At 43.5% G+C, this 22,091-nt stretch overlaps 1 protein-coding gene across 1 annotated transcript; it reads right to left on the reverse strand.

Moving 5' to 3' along the window:
• Positions 1-10,693: 10,693 nt before the first annotated feature.
• Positions 10,694-16,960, reverse strand: F2RL1 (F2R like trypsin receptor 1). The gene is made up of 2 exons (XM_032097166.1): positions 16,795-16,960; positions 10,694-12,584 (listed from the first exon to the last, which is right to left on the reverse strand). The coding sequence occupies exons 1-2, from the start codon at positions 16,862-16,864 to the stop codon at positions 11,482-11,484; spliced, it is 1,173 nt and encodes a 390-aa protein (XP_031953057.1). The 5' UTR covers positions 16,865-16,960; the 3' UTR covers positions 10,694-11,481.
• Between the last annotated feature and the right edge of the window lie 5,131 nt (positions 16,961-22,091).

Consider the following 22,091-nt stretch of genomic DNA (forward strand, 5'->3'; position numbering starts at 1 on the left):
CTATATCCTTCAGGAGCAAACCTGGACTAAGCCACCTGCATTCTTCAGAGACATCAGACCATACAGACCCTGGACAAGCAGTGCACTAGCCATCACCTTTAGAGAGTTCCTTTGTCATCTCCATTGCTGACCCTACTAACGAAAATGCCATGCTTGCTGGGAGTGTAGCAAGGGTCCTCAGTCTTGTCTGCTCACCTAGGGTCTGGTAGCCACTCAGACATTTACTGAGTATCATCTTACTGGCTATTGTTGTAGTATTCATGACTCTGCCTATTTAACCAGTCATAGTGACACAGGGAGCTTCCAGGCAACCAGCCTAATACACACAACACAGTCTTCATAAATTATAACAGAGCAGCTCCATAACTTCCTTTCAGTATTTCATTTCACCATCAAATCACTCTTCACAGCAATAGCACACTTTACCTCAGCTCCCAAATATCACCACAATACAAGCCACCCCCAGCATTTCCAGCTGTGCTCCTGAAATTAATGGAGACATATTAGTGACTTCAAACAAAAGCAGGCGACTTCATTTGAATGGGATACGGCACCCCTTGCCTCCAACATGTCCTTAGCACTTAGAATTAGTTGGGGTTGTCCTAGATACTGTTACACTCTGAACCATGTTGTTCAGTTCATCCACTCACAGAAAGCCAGACAGGTTTGCCAGACTGGGATTTGAAGATGAAATGTCAAGGGGTCATGTTGCGTCAATCTGAAAGTATGTGCTAGTCCTGAGTCACTGCCACCTAAATCCAGGGAACACCACAGTGTGGTGTTCCTCCCGAGCTGACACAGTCAACTGATGGACTGCTTCTTGTGTTTTCTTTATATCCCCCTGGCTTTTGTAAATGCATGACACAGGACACTATTCAGGACATTAAGGAAACTCCTTCTACCCATCATACCTTATCTTTTAATTCATGTTCTTCAAGTTAATTATTTCATTCACTTCCTCTTATTCAATGGGTTAGCCTCTCCAAAGAAGCAGTGTATCCTTTGTTTTACCAACTTAAATTACTCCTCTTTCCCAAGTGCTTAGATTTACAGACACAGGCTCCAGGCAAACGAGCTCTACCTCTCCACTTGCTGCAGTCCACAGGATTATGTGATGGAGCAGTCCCTATTGCAGTCATTCAGCTGGGGAAGCATGGACGCAGCTGCTAAATCATAACGCCATGAGTACATACCATCCTGAACTCAGATTCTCTGGAGAAAGCATGAATACTGATGGTGTTTTGCACTGCTACACTGTTACACATTACTTCCTCCCAGCAGCTGAGAGCTGGTAAGTGCTATAAACTGGGGGAGGGAGGGAAAAGGGTATTATCAATAAACAGCACTTCAGTCTCAAATATACTGAACTCTCAGTTCCCAGCAGTTTGCTTCCTGAAGGTGAGGCACAAAGCTGGAGTGCAGTTGCTGAATGAAATGTAGGTGATAACTGCAATGGAGATATCCACTCATGCCACTCATGCTTGTTCTCAGATAGAGCACTTGCCACTTGATGCATGCTTGGCAATTAAAATCACGCCAGCCTTAAGAATTACTATACATTGACTTTTAGAACTGCCATAAAATACAGACATCCTTCCTGCCCATTTTTTCCACAGAGCTCTCTGCACTAACTGTCAAGTCATGGGAGCTGTAATACCTGGAGGTGACCTACTGATAGAGCTGAGAGTTGTTACCAGGGCATTTCTCTCAAGTTCCATATGTAGACTGGTCAAATTTAGGCTTTTCTTCTCCTCCCACATTTCGTTGCCTTGCTTCATTATACAAGTGCTCATTAATGCTCTTTACTGCACATTATTAACATTTTTGAAACAAAGGATTGAGGCTTATTCCATGTGTGCTAACTGCAGACCACGTTGTTGACAAGCAGACCTCCAAATGCAGACCTAATCTTAGCAGCAGGACTCTGCTTTACAACACGCATAATAATCCCATGGACACCATGTGTAGCAAGTACTACAAGCAAAGGTGCAGTCTCAGGTTACAGTTACATTAGGGCTCTAGCGATCAGAGATTGCACTGGTTCTCTCCTGTGGACACTCTTAAGCTCTGGTTTTAGCATTACGTGAGTACTACATAGTAGGTGAGCACCACACTGACACAAGTTGCATGTAGCATTCAACAGCTATATGACAGGAAAGCAGGGTACCCAGAGAGATGGGAGTGGACACACAAGCTATCTCTTCATTTGGAATGCTGCACCTATATTGAGGCATAAACACTGGAGCTTGGCTCTGACAGTATTTAGTCACAGATAACACCAGGTAGACCTTGGTACCACTGCGCTGACTAACTCTGTCAGTCCCAGGTAGTTTATAAACTCCAGTGCAGCTATGAACCTACCTATCTCCATGTTCATGCAAATAGGCATTTCTCTCTTTTCCTGGCCTCCAAAGAGCTGGCCAGACCACCGGGGAGCTGGTTGCGGACACCCTTCAATGACTGAAAAGTCTAAGTCACAAAAGCTAGCACTGGATTGGTGAGTCTTTATGGATTCATGGGAGTTGTCACATCTGTGCAGTATCTCTGCCCAGCATTCCATGCATCCCTTACAATCACTAGTCTTTTTTCATTATCTGAAGCATCTCCACCTCCTTTGTCCTGGATGACAGAGAGCTGACTATGTAGTCAGCCTGTTGTACTGGTCCTGCTAGCAAACAGTGCCTGGAGAATGTTTACCTGCAAACCTAAAGAAGGTTATCACTCCTGAGACAAAACATGCAGGTAATACATACTCTCCTGGCTGTTGTTGAATCAAAATGACTATGACTACTGTGTTTATGCTGTATTTAAGAGTGATGCTATTTATTAACCCTGTTCCAAGAGCCTATGTCAGATCAAATGCATCTGTAACAAAACTTGGGTCCCAAATGGCAGTTATTGTAGGTAGGCATTATGATGCTTCATTCCCAGGGCAGCTACACATCAACAAAATGTGCCAAATACCTTCAGTCATCATACCACAGTCAGATAAAATGTTAAACTTGATGGGCCCATGCGGGGGCTCTGGGGTTCAGTCTGGACCGGGCGTAGACGAGAGATCTCTGAAGTCAGATCTTGGAACATGCGGTTTATTGCAAAGGGCGTGGGTACAGGGGCACTGCTTAGAGCTGCCAGACTCAGCTCGGAGCAGGCCCAGGAGAGCAAGAGAGTAAGCGGGTAAGTAGAGAGAGAGAGAGAACGAGAGAGGAATGAGAATGAAGAAGTAGTAGTGAGAGAGAGTGTAGTAAGAGTGTCTGAAGTCCTGGTTACAATACAATGAATCATCTTCTGTACTGAATATTCTAATTGTCACTAACCAATCTAATACAAGATACAAATCCTATAGCATTTACATACAGCCTATAAGAGTTCTTATATTACCATAGAGTGTTACATCTTAACTTCTAAAAACTACTCTTTGGACCCCTTCTGCTGAGCTAGTAGGGTCTGCTCTGACCCTTGGACCTGCCTGCAAGCAGAGGGTATTGTTCAATCAAGAGGGGATTACCTTCAGTCGGCCATACCATTGTTTTCCAGTTGTTCAGTAACTAAGACTTGGTAATTCAAAGGTGGCTTTCATTTCGATGTCGCTTATAGTTTTCATATTCCCAAAATCTTTTGTCAGGCAATCATATTTATAAGGCTTTCCTGTTTCATCTTCCCCAACATCTCCCCCGTTCTGATGAACAACTAAGATATTAGACACAGTCCTACTCGTTATTTTTTGCACACACTGAAGTATACAAGGTACTGCTACTAAAACTATAATTATTACTACTAGAATAATCAAGCCTATTTTACAGAGTTCCCTTAGCCAAGGTGCAAAGCTCCAACCATCAAACTGTCTAGCCAAGACGGGTCATCTGTTGTAATTTGGTTAGCTAGGTCCCTTAGGTTTTGTAACTGTTTGTGAATGGAAACAGAATGATCGGATAAGTTCATACAGCATAATCCTTCAAAATCTTCACAGCCATGCCCATGTGCTAATAAAAGATAATCAATGTAAGTTTGGTGTCTATGGCTGGGAGTTGGAGAAATGTGATGATTATCATATGGCCAATATTTATTAAAAGTAACATTACCAAAACCTTCTGGGAAAGGCACTCAATAAGTGGAGAAAGGTTTGTCAGGGCTTTTGTTGGATAAACAGATGGTGTCGGAGCCTGCGGACTTGGCTAAAAGCAACTCAGACATTTGTCTTTGGTTGATTTACAGGTAAAGCTTCACTACAAAAACTAAAACACAAGAATAAAAGCAACATGCATCTACACAAATAATACTAAAACTCCATTCTTTTCTTGAGCCGTTTCTGGCAGACAATCTTCTCTCAGTGGTTCTGCCTAGTTCACGTTTGGGTGACGGCTTCTCAGCTTCCACTCGCGGGGTCACTGGCTGGAGTGGAACCGACAGCGGGCTTTGATGTGTGGTACAGCTTCACGTTCTTTGCTGGAATCCACTTGGTTCCTTCACCTGTGGAGAGACATGCAAATCCCTTTCCCCACATTATAAGATCATATGGTCTTTCTATTTTTCCTGATTCTAGATTCTTAATTAAAACTGGGGGGTGCTCTTTCAGTTTTGCTTTTTTGTTGTTTAAGAAATGTCTGAAAATGAGGGGATCAGGCTCTTCTGCAGAGCTGTTCAAGAAATTATAAACGTACAAGGCTTTATTCAACCTTCTTTGAGGTGTAGCCTGGGCTTTTCCCCCTTTCTGTTGACTTAAAATGCGTTTTAAAGTTTGATGTGTTCCTTTTAGAGTACTTTTTAGCAGTTGTTTAAGATATGGTGAGCAAATGCCACTGTATCTTACAGCCCTTCTTAGCTCTTTAATTTCGAGAGTGTGGATGGGAGCCGACGTTGTAGGACTGTCAGGCTGTTGGCTAGCTATCACAGGCTTAGCTAATAGACTAAGACTTTCATCTTTATAGATTTGGAGTCTTATTTCATGCCAATCTGTTAATTGAGAATAATCTGAGCACTTTGGAGGATTTTTTGATTCAGAAGGTAGCGCTGACAAACTCTTGGAACTCGTTTTCTCTTTCTGGGTTGCAAGATCCCCATCGCTCGCTGGCGGGACTCTGGGGCTCATTGCAAACAAATCTGGCTGCTTTTCAGGGTTTACTTGTGTTAGATTTAAAGCATCAGCTCCGGCAGAGGGGCTCTCCGTCTCCCCTGCCACTGGAGCTGCATCATTGCTCCCTGTTCCCTCCCTGCTCATGGCTTGTGAGGCGAGGCTGCGCTGCGCGGAGGGATACGGCGGGGCGGCGGAGGGATACGGCTGCGCGATGTCGGGGGACCCCGGCGGGGGCGGCTGCGGCGCGGGGATGGGGCCCGGCGGGGGCGGTGATGGCACGGCAGAGCTCGGGAGTGGCACGGCAGAGCTCGGGAGTGGCGCAGCCGATCTCGGTGGTAGCAGGCGAGGAGGCGGTGGGGCCGCGGGGGACTGGCTCCGTGACTCCAGCACGGCCGATTGAGGCGGCGGTGGGCGAGGAGGCGGTGGGGCCGCGGGGGACCCGCTCCGTGACTCCGGCACGGCCGATTGAGGCGGCGGCGGGTGAGGGGGCGGGGCGGAGCTGCGCGGCGGTGGGGGGGGGCGCGGCGAATAGTTCCATTAACGCTGCACAAGCCGGGATCAGTTCTGTGGTACTCTTGTCCCAGCATGATATGGCATTAAATAATTTGATTCCCACTGAGTCCCAAAAGTCTCTGGTGTAGACTGCTGAACGGTCAGCATTTGGGAAATTAATCAGAGTCCATTCTAAGAGGTTTTTTAGCTCCTGTTTAGGTAATTGTCTTGAACCAGAGCTTAGTAAATGCTCAAGTTGCTTATAGAGATCTCTGTCATGGGCAGAGTGAGTTTGTCCCATTATTAGACCAGTATGATACTCACTTAGATGATGTCGCAGGAGCAGTGTCCTTAGTCAGAGGTCCGTCGTGGGGGGCTGGCCAGGCACTTCACTTGGCACTCAGGACGCTGCTTTTGGGTCCTTTCTCAGAGCTCCGGTTTTAGGCGTCGCTTGGCAACGGCTTTCCGTGCTCAGGACCTCACGGGTGGGTCCACACTGAGCTCCAGTGCGGGCAGTGCTGAGCACTACTCACCTGTGCTCGGGGCGCACGGCAGGGTCCCTCCTTAGAGCTCCGGTCGGCACTGCTTAGCAGCGTGTCCGTGCTCGAGGGGTGCCACGGCAAACTTCCTCAAAGAGCTCCAGGGAGCCGCTGCGCAGCAGTGGCCGCCTGTGCTCGAGGACTGCCAGGCAATTCCCTGCAAGAGCTCCAGGTAATCCCCGTGCTCGAGGGCTGCCTCGGCAGAATTATAGAGCTCCGGCTTTTACGATGCGCAGCAACGGTATGCCGTGCTCATGACACGTTCTAGGTGGCTATAACTGGTCTTTTAGTTACTGTCCATGGAGAAGTCTCCCACAGATGGAAAAAGCTGAACCGAGCCTTCAATCACGTTGGGCGCCAGACTGCAGGTGCTGGGTGTGGTTCGGCAATCACGTTGGGTGCCAGACTGGTGGGAGCTTTGGGGTGGGTCGGACAGTCAGGACGGACGGAGACGAGAGATCTCTGAAGTCAGATCTTGGAACATGCGGTTTATTGCAAAGGGCGTGGGTACAGGGGCACTGCTTAGAGCTGCCAGACTCAGCTCGGAGCAGGCCCAGGAGAGCAAGAGAGTAAGCGGGTAAGTAGAGAGAGAGAGAGAACGAGAGAGGAATGAGAATGAAGAAGTAGTAGTGAGAGAGAGTGTAGTAAGAGTGTCTGAAGTCCTGGTTACAATACAATAAATCATCTTCTGTACTGAATATTCTAATTGTCACTAACCAATCTAATACAAGATACAAATCCTATAGCATTTACATACAGCCTATAAGAGTTCTTATATTACCATAGAGTGTTACATCTTAACTTCTAAAAACTACTCTTTGGACCCCTTCTGCTGAGCTAGTAGGGTCTGCTCTGACCCTTGGACCTGCCTGCAAGCAGAGGGTATTGTTCAATCAAGAGGGGATTATCTTCAGTGGCCATACCATTGTTTTCCAGTTGTTCAGTAACTAAGACTTGGTAATTCAAAGGTGGCTTTCATTTCGATGTCGCTTATAGTTTTCATATTCCCAAAATCTTTTGTCAGGCAATCATATTTATAAGGCTTTCCTGTTTCATCTTCCCCAACAGGCCCAGCTGGTATTCACTGAGGAGTTATGAAAAAACTAAGACAAAATAGGTGAATTATTAACAGAAGTGTGTCATCTCTTGCCAAAATTATACCTGAATACTGGGAGCTAATGCTGTAATCAATAAAAGGTTCTGACATGTCGAGGGAAACATCGTTCCATAAGCTCAATATGTGTACTGAGCAGTTAGTGAAGAGTCTAAGAAGGGACACTGTGGAACTTCTTGACCTTTCTGATAAAAGTCACCAGTGTTTTTGTAATGAGAATTTTGGACTCAAAAACTTTGTGGAGTTCTTGGAAGAGGCCAAACACAAATGGAGATAAAGGTGATCCAGTCTGCATGGATTTCCAAAAGCTTTTTGGCAAAATTTCTGATCAAAGACTTTCAAATAAACTAGGCAGCTGTGGAATAAGAGGGAGGGTTGTTTAAGAATAACTGATTACAAGGAAAGAAACACATGGTAGCAGAGTAACAGTCTGTCTTCACTAAGCCAGTAACTCACCAGTGTGGTGCCAGACCCGTACTGTTCTGCACATTTATAAATGGTCTGAAGAAGATAGAACACTGAGGAACAAAAGTTCGCTGGTAACATTCTAACTTGGCATACAGAACTATGGCTTGTAAAATGACCGTAACCAATCAGGAGAGAGCTGTAGTTACAGGCAGCTTGCACGAAAACATTGGCTCAGTGCTAAGGAGCAGGAGAAAAAAATAAAGCAAACACTGAATATTAGGGGCTATTGGGGAAGCAACACAGAGCAAAACAGAAGTCATCACTGTACCATCCACAGCTCCAATACTATGTATTGTTTGGAGACTGTGCATGGAAATGGGAAGGTCTCAGAGAAAGGAAACAAGCTATTGCTGAGAGTGGCTGACCTGGAAGGAATTGGCTACACCACCTCAATATGTAAAGTACCTAAAAGGGAATATGATACTGGCCTACAAAACTTCAAGTGGATGGACAAGACAGTTAGGGACTCATTCATATTTTCTTCTCCTTTAGGAACGAGGGGCCACCCAATGAAGACTGTGGGTCATGATTCAAGGTGAATAAAGTGAGGTTGACAACATGACACTCAAATTAGGCCAGCCAAATTAGACTTAAGGAAATTCTCATGCTGAAAGTAGCAGGATGTTGAGACAGTAAGATGGGGGATGTGATACTTGGCTGTGCTGGTTTTACTCCTACCTGGGTATCTGCCTCTAACTCCTTTCTGTTGCTGTTACACATGTTCTTAGTCACAGATAGTCCTTCTTGGCAGCAGCTTTCCTCACAGCTGGCAAGGAGCTTAGCTCCCCCAGCCTTTGTCTCTTTTGTTTTCTGACCTTCAGAGCACGTTTCAACTATGCTCCATAGTGCAGCACTCAAGTGGTGCTGGCCACATCTTCAGTGCATCTGGTATGACAGCCAGGTGCCTTGTGCAGCAGTCCTGCTGTTTTCTTGACATGTCTCTTGATGCCCTGCTGTCTTGTTGACCTCCAGAGGCACAGGTGAGATTACTCTGGCAGTGCTGGATCAACCCTGAGCCTGAGTGAGCAGAGCCATTCCTATGGTCATGGGTGGAGGCTTGCTCCCTGCTGCTTGGGAGGTTAGGCAGAAACTTTGCAGCTACTGTGCTCCAACTTGCTTTGCAGTTGCACAGCAGATGCCTGTTGGTGGTGAGACAATCTGAGCCTCTCCCTTGTGCTGAACCAAGAGCTCATCCAGCAAAACAAGCAAATGCTGTTCCAAGTCAAAAGTAAACTTTCCCCCATCCTCCTGGTTTAACTTTAACCCAGAACTGATCCAATCCACCCCAAGGTCACACTTGCTTGTGACAGTATGAGGAAACAGCGTGATCACGCAACTGGGTTAGGGGAAAGACTAATCTACTTCTCAGCTGCAGCATAAGCTTGAGCTGCTTGTGAAAGCTTGACATCTTGCACATAAAATACACTGATTTTCAACTGCTCGATGCTTTCCTGAATGTTGCACTGATTATTTTTTTCACATCTAAACTTTTAATCAGCAATAGGTAGGGAGAGTTTTTTGTTTCCCTTAGTGCTTGAATTGCAGAGCTGGCACTGACCAGGAATATATTTATTATAAACTGAAGACAATCAGCTTTACACCAGCCGACCCAGCCCCCTCCTCTCCACCTCCCAAAAAAAGGGTTTAAGTAACCGGCTCCACACTACGAGGCTACATATTCTTACCCCATTACTACATGGCTGCACAGGCAAGCAATTGTCAGTTCAAGGAACTGATTCAAATTGACTGAACAACTAGCCTAGTCTGCCTGCTCTGTGAATTGGAGCAAACTAATTCATGCTAAATTCAGGATAAGGATTTGCAATGCAGCTTCACAGGCAGAAACCTTCATTTAAATGACTGTGGGCTCCTTGAATGTTATTCTCCAAAATCTGTCACACATCGTACAGCCTAATTTTAAAAGAAATCATTCTATTTATTAAAATTTCTTTCTCAAAAACCTTTCCACATACTGCGGTACCATCTAATTCTTACTCATGTCATTGGCAGACCTCCACTGTTGCTGCAGGTAAGAAAGATCCTTCACTGCAGCCTGCTTTGCCTGCAGATGAAAGCTAGAGGGGAGAAATGGTCAAGAGGATCAGCATTTTCCTTCACATGAGCTGCAACAGAGTTGTCTGATTGTTTGACAGGAATGACAGGAAAGAAACAACAAAGAGAGTATAGATATACAAACTGCGCTTGGTGCACTTCTTATTAAATAATGACCCCCAAAAGACCAGCTATATTAAGCATGTCATGTTTTAGACATTTAACAGTCATCTGTGAATCATGAGCAATATCTTTGTGGTATTATACAGACACACAGGCAATTTATCATCTTTACCACACACAACCCGTAACCCTTGGACTCCTGAAAGAGCGCAGGTAGGTCTGTTAAGTACATGGACTGGATGCCCTCTCTTCATATTACTCACTACTGTGTATGGACCAAGAAGCATACTGGGCTGCTTAGCAAGATAAAGGACACACAAACTAAGGGAGGAGTTCAGACAGCCTTTTGTGAAGATAGTGTAACTCTCCTCATCCCAAATAGTTCCAGTGAACCATGGCATCTTATGTACAGCTGTTTTCCAGTAAGGATGCTAACACCTTCAGTTCAGTAATAAATATGCAATTATTTCCCTGCATTTTTCAGGAAACAGGAAGAGAGAACTTTATGTCCAAGAAACATTTGTATTCCATGCCATCTACAGCTGTAAACTCTGCTCCTTAATGAGACATATGTTAATAAACATTGCTAATTTAGCTTGGTCCTCTGAAATACTATCACAAAACATCCTACTTTCATTGCTCTCTAAAGAAACATGCCATTAGGCAAATTTTACTTTATCCATTTAGACATTACAGCTACAGTTGTCACGCTTATAATTAACTGTTAGGAATAATATCTTTTGTACATGAAGCCAGGCAAGCTGAACTAGTCAAGTTGAATTACTTTTGAAGTGCATGTAAAAGAATAAAAGAAAGCACCCAACTCAAATGTGTTATTAAAAAAAAAATCTTATTTAGATGTCTTAAAAAATACAAGGCATATTATATAAAATCAAATAGCTATCCATCGAAACTTTGTTGTATATCCCCATATAAGATCATGTACTGGCAAGTGTTAGGTAACAGTGGATAATCTCAACTAACATTTTATCCCAGTGCTAGCTGATACAAGATCAGCTTGTCAACTCAAATAGGATAACATTATATGCTTTTGTCATGTTAGTATTTACAGCACAGTAACTTGGAAAACAATACATAAGTCATACTATACCAAAGATAGTAAGCAGTCTAATCCAAGACGGTGAAATGGATTCTCTTCTTCTCTCTATAGCTTCAAATGATGTTCAGTGTAAGCAGGTACACAGAGCAAGGTCCTACACACAATCTGTTCAGATGCTTAATACATTACAGTTACAGTTAAATAGAACAGATTTATCTGTTAATTAAATATACTAACAACACCAGACAATATTCCAGAGACAATATTCCAGAGAGTTGCTTTTTAGCAACTTTTACATTCAACAAGAATGTCTTCAGCTACAACTCACTTTTAGGTCAGCAACATTTTTGCACAGCATCTGAAATGTCTTTATTTTCCCCCCAGTCTAGTAGGAATATTTATCTGCTTATGATTTCTACACAAAATAAGCAGCTGTCAGTTCCAAATTCCAGGCTTTAATGTAATTAAAATGCAGAGATGTTTCTTCAGACTCTCTTGTACAAAGTAAGTCTATTGTCACTCACATCCTTTCATCAATAATAATAAAAGTTCACTTTTCTCAGTAGGTTGATTTAGTGGTCCTACTTGAGTTTGAAGAATAAGAATTTGATTTCTTGGGGTATCTGCTTGATGAGAGAGACACTTGCATCCTCCGTGTAGTTCGCACACTTCGGCAAAGAAGAGCATATTTCAGGTTGTCTCTGAAGTCTTTTGAAATATAATAATAGATGAATGGATCAATACAACTATTCAAAGTGGAAAGACAGAGCGCTGTTACGTACCACACATACAGATGACTCTGGCTGTAGGCTTTGAGGAGCAAATAGTGCACAATAATCAGCACATTGCTAGGTGTAAAACAGATGAGATACATGGACAGGACAACAACAATGAGTTTGATTGCTCTTTTTCTTTTCTTCCCAGTGCTTACATCTACGATGGAAGCACTCAGGGTCTTAATCATTAGTATGTATGCGACAGCAGTGATGATAGCTGGGATTAAAAAGAGTCCAATTGCAAGTGAGAGGAAATAATTGAACATATCATGAGCCAAAACATTTTCAGGCAACACATCATGGCAGGTTGTGATGTTAAGATTTGAAATATATGTTGTCTGATTAACAAGATACAATGGAATGGTGCCCAACAAAATCAGTATCCAGATAGCAATGGAGATGCCCAAAGCAATTTCTGATTTCTTTTTGGAATGCACTATGGGGTTCACTACAACCCAATACCGTTGTACACTGAGACATGTCATAAAGAGGATGGAACAGTACATATTTCCATAGAAAAATCCAACAAGTACTTTGCAGAGACCTTCACCAAATAGCCAGTTATTACCATTTAGATGGTATGAAATCTTCAGTGGGAACCAGACAACAAAAAGAAGATCTGCCAATGCCAAGTTAACCATATAAATCACGGCTGGATGTTTCTTCTTTGTTCGGAAAAAAAAGACCCAGAGGGCCATGGCATTACTTGGCAAACCAATTATAAACACAAAGATATAAACAATGGGAAGGAAAACCGTAGTCAGCTTTCCTGTGAGGACTTCTGCTGCAAATTCATCCACCTTGTATAACTCTTCAGAATTATTTGTATTTGGAACTTTCTGGCCAATGAAACTTCTTCCTCCTTGTTTGCGGGATCTATTATTCTCTAAAATTAAAAAAACAAAAAAACAAAAAAAAGTTGTTGTTGTTGAAGTACAGACTTTTTGCCCTTTTAAAAAATAAATTAGATACATCAATTTACTCTGAACATTTGCGAACAGCCTTATCAACAGAAAAATTAAAACTGATGTCCAAACACTTGACAATTTATCTTTTATTTGTTTTAAATCTATTATCCAAAAGACAATCTTTATCACTATTCAAGGATTCTACCAGCAACCAAAACACTTTTCCATGTCATCAGTGATAATAAAAATGCCTTGTTAAAATGGGCTGACAGACTCTCCTACCACCTGAACAGTTACAGTAGAAACTGCTTCAAGTACCCCAGGGCACCATTAGCTTTTCACACAGCAGTGCCAGATTACCTGAGTGCTGGGACTTACAGAACTTTACAGCAGGCTAATGTAACTGCAGTAGAAGCTTTGCCAGTTTAGATGGCTCAGAATCAGGTATGCAGTATAAAGAGCAGATATTACCTTCACACTAGCTAAAACTGAAAGTCAGAATGCCATGTCCAAGGCCATGCAGAAGTGATCCCTAGGGCATGACACATTACAGTGTATCTGAACAGAAACTTGAACATACTAGCTCTGTGCACAAAGATGCAATAGGGTCCATTGTCTGGAATCTCCTTCAGGAGAGACGCTCTCTGTGGTTTCTATGCAAAGTGTTGGTTGGTAGAGCTGACAGCTAAGGCTGCCTCATACACAATCAGCTGCCACAACAAGCTTTGCTCTGCCTCTTCAAATGCTATGGGAGCTTACAAACCAAATGGGAGAGCCAGGCACTCCTGACTGCTGAGTCCTGTAGGACAGACTTCAGCCCAGTTCGGAACCCCTGCATGCACAACACAGTCCTCCTCTGCTGACAGGCTAAACTGCACAGGCAGACAATGTCCTTGAATGTACACCATTCCAAAAAGTCAGTCACCTACAGACTTCCAAGTCCATACAGCTGAACTGTACGGACATGTAAGTTGACTGGTTTTGGGAGAATTATTTCTAAACTCAGTTTCTATCAATATTTGTGGATTTGTTTAGCCACTCCCCCCCCCCCCAGCTGGAATATAAAAAAGAATCTTTTTGAGTACCTGAACAGTGAATAGCCATGAACAGTGTTGAAGCATGACCTGTTTGTTAATAAATAATTGATACAGTTCCAGAATGAAAAAATGCATACACCTTACATTTTAAAGAATTCTTACGCAAGAAATATGTAAATACACAAGTATGAGTGTTTTCCCAGTATAGATTCCCCAAAGTAGCCCACTTCAGATAGCTGTTCCTTTCAAATTATAACTGCAAAAGTCTGATGTACAACATTAGACTCCTGTCTAGACTCTGCAACCTTCTGAAGAGGTATACAGAAATACATATATATTAATGCTTTTTAGAGTTTTGAATTAAGTTATCCTAGATCCACTTCAGCACTTAAAAATCCCCAGGCCCAGGCCCCCTTCACTGGAAAACTGAGGTGTAAGAAAACTTTTTGCTGGTACAACAATATGGACAAATCTTTGGAGTAGACTGCAAACAGTAGACTGAAGACAGAAGCTTAAATTATCCTAACAAAACAACCATTCTAAAGAAAATTAATTCAAATGCCAAATAGTCATTTTGGTCTATATGCGGTGTAATTACAACAAGGCAGAATTATACAAATTCTCCTTTCAGATATTCAAGCCCCATGATTACATCAGCAATACTGTTAAAGACTGCAAAGTTTAATTATAATGCAGCAATCCTGGTTCCCTAACCTGAGCTGTGAATAGGAGAAGCCATAAAACCAGCCTGAAGGACATAGCTTATAGATACCAGATAATAAAGCGATAATTAGGTAAGCAATGCTGATTTTCTCAGGCTACAGCTTAGCTGAGAGAGTTTCTGGAGATGCTTGGAAGCAGACCCTATATTCTAAGTTGGTAGGAGTCCTAAGGATACAGTAAGAAAATGCACCGTACAGTGCTATGTTAAGCACCTGTCCATCAGAAAGTAGTTGATATTATCAAATTCCAGTCATACTATTTTTATTCCATTCCAAAGACTTAAAATATAGAGAACTATAAGAGCAAATACTACCACTTTGTTCTTACTAATGTTTTGTGATCACATATAAAACAATGCTTTGTAATTGAAGTTCAGAGGGTAGGCAGAAAAAACAAAAACCTCACCAAAAAGTCCTAAACTGTTAGTGTGTGACATTACAGCAAGAGGTACACTAAAGTGAATGGACAGTACCTGAATCACAGACAAGACTTCGTATTGCAAGAGTGGCAGAACAGAGACAAAGGTTTGTTGTATTCTACTTTGTAACACACAGTGATTGCAGAGTCCAAGTCTTGTTTTTATGTAACTTTAATTCGAGCCTCAAAAGTTCTGACTACAGATACTGGGCAGCTTTTTTCAGTCCAACTAGCACCCTATAAATATAGGGAGACAGTGTCCTGTTTCCCTGCAGTTAACGCTCCCTCACCGAGTAACCAATTCTTTGTTAGGTATGTGCATTTTCTACATCCTTTTCTTACTCTTCCACCACTTCCCGTTTTCCATAACAATCGAGGTCTTTTCCAAGACGAGTTTCACTCTGCTTGACTCACATACAGAGAATGCGGTTGACTTGCTAATCTGCCCACGGGAAAAGCGTATTCTCCGCCCACAAAGGACTGTTTCAATACCTTTGCCATTTGTCCAGAAGATATAACCCACTACATAACAAACACAGGATTATGCCTACCCTGCAGGCACAAAAGCGACAGCACCACGGAGTATCCAAAAATTAACTAGTTTACTCACGGTAGTAATACCCCCACAAGGCTAAATTTAAGATTATCCTGGTTTTTGGATCTGCAACCCAGATTCGACACAACGCCATAATGGCATCAGCCTGCTGAAATCTGTCACAATAAACCTCTGGCTTAGTGAATCTCCTGTGGTTGGGATGGGATCACATTTTCAGCTCAGTTCAGCTCCCTACTCCAGGATATCAAGCACCCCGCTAAAACTTTTGTGCACATTACTTTTCCCTCTCTCCCTCGTCCCCGAGAATTCCAAATTCCTCACTTCGTCCAGGTCAGACAGTTAGGCTATTAAGTGGCAGTATAATTTCAGGAACTCTGCTCTGAATAACACAATTTGCAGGTACCTATATCTATCCCTTGAGAAAATATGACGTATACTTGGCTTCAAAACGTATATTCTATGCTTGGCTTCAATATTTACACAATCTTTATGCATATGATTTTATTAGGTAAATAAGCCCAGGATAAAATATAGAAGGACACAGCGCAAAGGTACGCAGATATGGCAGTGGGGTTTATTATAAAATGCGGCCAAAAATTAACATCATGCAGTGAAATATTAATATGAATGACTGCTTAGATTCTTTTTCCTCAAACAGCAGTTTAGTTCAACAAGCAATAATATAGAATAACAATTTTAAAAGAATCCTAGCTTTTTAGAGCACAGAAAAAAAACCAAGAACATGGTCTTTAAAGTTTTTTCATGTTTGTCATAAGGGGGCGGGGAGGGGACTACAAGAAGGTTGGAGAAGGGCTTTTTACAAGGCCACTAAGTGACAGGACTAGAGAGAATGGTTTTGAATGAAAAGAGAGCAGATTTAGATTAGAGAGTAGGAAGAAACTCTTCATGTGAGAGTGGTAAGGCACTGGAAAAGGTTGCCCAGAGAAGCTGTGGATGCCCCATCCCTGGCAGTGCTCAAGGCCAGGCTAGACGGGTCTCTGAGCAACCTGGTCTAGTGGAAGTTGTCCCTGCCCGTGGCAGAGGGTGTTGGAACTAGATGGGCTTCACGGTCCCTTCCAAGCCACACCATTCCACGGTCCTCTACAAGGCGGGTGAAGCCAAAAAGCCCCGCGCGCCTCACAAGCCCTGAGGGAGCTGCTCGCCCCGCCCGGCTGCTCGCCCGTGGAGCGCTTTCCCTCCCCGCCGGGGATCCCTGCCAGCGGATCCCGGCAGCCACTCTGCCACCCGCACGAGTTATCCGACCCGTTCGAATCCGCGGAACCCCGCCCCGTCCGCTCCGGGCTCCCCGCACCGCAGCCAGGCCAGACACCTGCCCCGCCGAGGGCCCCGTCGTGCCCCTGCCCGCGGCTGAGGAGCGGACGAGCCCGCCGGGGGTGCCGCGCTGGCCGCCCCGCTGACCCCAGCCGAGCTGCCCGCTCAGGCCGCTCCGCTCACCTCCAGCGGCGGCAGCTCCCAGCAGCGCACAGAACAGCAGCAGCAGGCACAACCCACGACGCACAGCCATCCTCTCACCGCGCTCCAGCCGCCACCACTCCGCCCGCACTCTCGACCAGTTTCACCTGATACCTGAGCGGGGCGGGGCGGAGGGCGCGGCCGGGCCCAGCACCAGCCCCGTGGCGGGCGGGCCCAGGCCGCGCCCCTCTCTCACGGAACAGGGCGGTGGCGGTGTCCCCGGAATGGCTGGGGTTGGGCGGCACGGGGTCTGTTCTGCTCGGCGCAAAATGGCAGGTCCGCCGCAGACCCCGCGGGCTGCTGGTCGGCCTCAGGCCGCGCCTGGCGACCGCTCGGCCGGTGAGGGGCGGAGCGGCTCCCGGGGGTCCCGGCTCTTACCCCGCTCACGCTGCGCCCACGGCCGCCCGTCCCCGAGCTGTTAACGGCCCCTGGCTGCCCAGTACAGCCGAGCTGCGCGGCTGGAGCGGCCACCGCTGCAGTAGCCACGGTCCGTCCCGAGCTGCTGCTGCAGCTCAGCAAAATTGTTCTGGATCACACCGGCAGGGCCCAGGAGCGTTTAGTGGGGGTCTGTTACATCAGCTGCCTTGTAACATACTGCGTTGTGCGTTCCAGGTTTCTAACTCTTCTGTGTCAGAATCGTGGAATCTTAGAACAGGTCAGGTCGGGAGAGGCCACAGAAAGTCATCTGGTCCAATCTGCCTGCCCAAGCAGGGTCCTCTGGAGTGCATTAGTCAGGATTTTTGTCCTGTCTCGTGCTTTTGAATACCTCTGGAGAAGAAGATTCCACACCTTCTCTGGTCAATCTGTTCAGTGCTCTGTCACCCTCACAGAAGAGAAGTTCTTGCTCATGTTCAGGTGGAACTTCCTGTGCATCAGTTTCTCCCTGTTACCCTATTGCTTGGTGCGACTGAGAGGAGCCTGGTCCCTCTTCTTGACATCCTCCCTTCAGATACTTAAAGACATTGATGGGGTCCAGTCTGTCAAGGTCCTGAAGGGCTGCACAGCACTCCAGGTATTGGCCACACTTCCCAGCTTTATGTTGTCAGCAAACTCTCTGAGGAGGCATCTGGCCCTTCATCCAAGTCATGGATGAGCAAGTCAAACAGCACTGGGCCCAGATAGGTCATATATGGGTTACATTTCTCATATGATAGATGGGCAGGAAAATGTGTAATTGCTGCTTAACCCAGACACATTTATGGTACTGTACTGGCATGACCAAGTAAGAAAGGGTCAGTAAGGGATGTTTTCACTTGGCAGCCTCACTTAAGCTTAGACTACACCAACTTCCCTTTGGTTTTGCAAGTAGGGATTTCAAGAAAAAAATTAAGCAGAACACAGTGTTATAAGTGTTTTCTATTTATGCACACAAATACAAATGTAGAAGGATTTCAGTATCATCAAATCAAGCACACTGCTTACCAGATTCCAAAATAAAAACCACGTTTTCAACCTTGGTTCACACCTCCAGACAGTAATGCTCTCTCTGCCTTAGTCTGCAAAAAGCTCAGTGTTCAAATAGTGATAGAATTGCTTTTTTTCTTTTCCTTTTTTTGAATGAGCATGATATGAATATACTGTTTTACATTTTTCTGAAAGATAAAAATTGCCTTTTTCTTTTTTTTTTTTTTGAGGGCTTTCTGTGATGGTCATGAAATACAGATAGGAGTAGATGTCTGGGAGTACAGAGAGATGATAAATGCACTAGGAAGTTTTGGGCATCTGAGTTGACATCAAGGGCCTCCTGTTTTTGCGTCTTTTTTATAGTTACTGCATACTTAAAGCACAGTTCCTGTTTGTCATCCACACAAGTCAGTTTACAGATTTGTCATCTAAGTCGCAGCCTTCTTGCTAAACACTAGGAAAGTCATAGCCCATCCCTCCAGACTCCCTCCCTCTCTGTCTCACTTTCAGTGCTGTTTTATTTACTTTACCATTATAAACTGCTTCATAAGTATTTAATATCCTGCTTTTAATCACTTTGTCCAGTGATCTGTAGTCTTTTCATTTGGCTTTTTTATTTAACCTCCCTTTGCTAGTCTCCAGAGTTTTTCCTCTCAGATCTCTATTATTAAGGAGTTGTCAGTCTTTCTCTCATCCAATTCTGCTGTAGCCGGTGCTCTCCTGCCAGTGCCCAGTCATAGTTTTCCTTGTTGGTTCTCTCTTGATTTATTCCATCCAGTCCATCTTTTTGTCCCCTTTACATTCAAAGCAGACAACTCCTTCTTTCTTTTGCCTGGATCCAGCAACAGTGGAAGGGGTTGAGAACACATGGGAAAAGTATTCATTACTGTTGCTAAGCAAAATCGGCTCCAGGCTGTCCCATGACAGACCAGAGCTGCAACTGGAGAATCTGTGCTGCTGTGTGTAGAGGCACGTGTCACTGCAAGTGCCTCTTCTGGAAATGCAGCTCTGGACTTTGCTCCCGGTGAGTGTAAAGAAACTATGCCAACATAGATTTGTAATTTGTCTAGTTTCTCATAGAAGTGTCAGAAACATGTAAGTGATGTGAAGATAATCTCCCTTAAAAATCTTACATTAATATAAAATCATTAGATTTCCAATTAAAAATGGAGCTTGTAAGAGGGAATGCCAGGTGATTTTAACATCAGAGAACTCTATCAACCTATCTTATAAGAGAGACCTTATTGCTCCCTTATGTAGAGGGGGCTTTTGAGAAATGTGGGGAGAAACATTTTACCTGTAGTGATAGGACAAGGGCTAATGTTTTTAGATAAAAAGAAGGTAGATTTGGATAAGAGATAAGGAAAGAGATTCTTTACTGTGAAAGTGGTGGGATGGCAGAATAGGTTTCCAAGAGACGGATGTGGATGGGACATTTCTGGAAGAGTTCAAGGCCAGGTTGAATGGGGCTTTGAGCAACCTGGTCTTATAAAAGGTGTCCCTGCCCATGGAATGGAATTGTACTAGATGATTATTAAAGGTCTCTTCCAACACAAATTACTCTATGATTGTATAGCAAACCAATGGTCTTTGGCACTTGAAAGCAGTTCCTGGTGCTTCATCTGTGCCAGACAGGCTTTTGTTCTGATTTTGTTCTATTTAATTTATTGCGATATTGGAGTTCCTAGTTTACACTTTCAGAAGGGATAGTATTTGTTAGGAAGATTCCCCACTTCTAATCTATAAATTAGTTCTTCCTTATGACTTAAGATATGTTTAATAGAAGCTAGAAATGGTCTTACCCCTGTTCAAATCACTAGGACTTCTCAGAAGTGCAGCATCAAAACTTGCTGATTTTAGATGCTTTTATTGAAGACATCTGATTTGTCAAACTTATTTGCAGTTTGAGCTTGTCATTTGTCAAACAGTTTGGAAAGAAAATTAGCAATTTTTACATGAACACAAAGCAACTGTGTTCTTGTTCACACTTGTTTTTCATTGGATAATAATTGAGATAAATACAACTGCCACAGGAAGAGTAAGTACGTGACTGTAGAGGCTTATGAAACCTTGATTCTCAATTACAAATTGATAATTTCTTGGGTTTTCTGCTATACATTTTTTTTTCCATTACAAATATGTATATATATGTCAGTGTACATATATATGTAATACATACATATGCATATATATAAAATATATATATATATACACTCCTATGTTATCTTATAATGGGTAGGGAAGAATTGTCTTTAATACAGTAGCTTGAAGGGAGCTTTGACCTTGCACATCATGGCTTATCAAAGCATACCCAAAACTGACGACAGGTAAGTAAACAACAGCTCATAATTCCCTGTTTTATCAATGTTTGTTTGGAGCGTGTTGTCATGAGAGTCTCGTGCACCTTGGGACAAAGGCCATCACTGGAAGTGTACCCTCCCTTGCACTTTGAGTAGCTGATGAGTGTGGTTTTAATGCAGTTTAGCGCAGGGGCTCCAAAGGGGACCTTCTGGCATATACTCCTTGGGTCTTGAGTCATTTTAAGAGCATGGTGGTGTCATGTAATCATGAAGATGTGTGACTGTCAAAGATACTTGTTACCCCTTTACTAATTAAGAAATGAATGTGGATTCATTGCAAGGCACTTGTCAGTACTTGTGAAGTTTGTGCTAGAATAAATGGGTGGGAACATTTTTATTATGTAGAGTTTGTTTTGTGTACTTTTTTTCTCCATGGGAGCTTCTGAATTCAGATGGCAAATATGTTTCTAGTATGCAGCTTATTTTAATTATATGGCATGTCTGTTGGGAGAGAAGGCAAGGGATGGTTGGTTGTGCCATATGTCTGACACAAATATATGGTTTTTTTTTTTAAAGGAGAAAGAAGAACTTGGTTTTGGAAAGGAGAAGAAATAAAAATACCCTAACTTTAAAAATGAATATGTCTTGCAGGGATGGCACAACACTTAAAATATGCTTCAAAGAATGCTGCTAGTGCAAGTATTCTGGGAAGGAGGGTGAAGTTTGGGTCAAATGAAACAATGTGAAGAATTTAATTTGAAAACTAATTTAATTTTTGATTCAGAAGAGCTGATGCATTGTCTCTCAGTGCTTTTGCCTGCCCTCAGGCTAGCCACCTTTCTTCTTGGAAACTAGGGGAGTAGCAGGGTACTAAGTTACAGCAAGGCTCTGCTTTAGTAGTGCAAGATCAGGACTGGATATAATAAGCATTTTCGATGACTCATTTCAATGTGATGAAGCCCTTTATAGTTCCTCCTTCTGTATCTTGTTTTTAAAATCCTCTGTGCCATCTTAAGTGGTCTCTCTTGCTTATTTTCCTGAGCCTTCAAACAGGTCTCTCTATTCCCTGCTCAGTCGGTTGGCCTTGCTGGCAGACTTGTCAGGTACTACATAAGGGTTGTCACTAAGGTCCTTGCTCTATGTGTGTCCAGCAAGGAGGTGAGGAAACAAGAGAGACTATGGGCAGCAGCTGGGTTTTTTTCTGTTTCTCTGGTAGCAAGGATCCACTTCATTTCACTCTGTATTTAGGAAATCTGTTCCATTCCCTCCCTTACCCATCTATCCCAAGATTCTTGCAGATTTTTAAAATTCTGGCCATGGAAAATACATTTTTTATAAGCCTATTGTGCTGATGTGTTATTAAGTTGTTACTCCGTGAGGTGCCAGTGTGAGTGGCACAGTAATTTATGGCGTTTTGGGGTCACTGTGCTGGCAAAACATATAGGTATTATTGGTTGTTTTAGGTGGTCTCTTAATGGTTATTGGGTATCATCCTAATTTTCCTGACCTTCTGCCAGCAGTGTCCTGTGTTTGTTTCTGTGTTTGGCTTTTAACTGTTTGTGTATTTTCACTTTT

Source organism: Corvus moneduloides, chromosome Z, assembly GCF_009650955.1.
Source record: "Corvus moneduloides isolate bCorMon1 chromosome Z, bCorMon1.pri, whole genome shotgun sequence".
NCBI lineage: Eukaryota > Metazoa > Chordata > Aves > Passeriformes > Corvidae > Corvus > Corvus moneduloides.

Coding starts and splice junctions, on each gene's coding strand:
- F2RL1 (XM_032097166.1), bottom strand. CDS start 16,864: ATGGCTGTGCGTCGTGGGTTGTGCCTGCTGCTGCTGTTCTGTGCGCTG. Junction 12,585..16,794: donor GGGAGCTGCCGCCGCTGGAG/GTGAGCGGAGCG, acceptor TTTTAATTTTAG/AGAATAATAGATCCCGCAAA.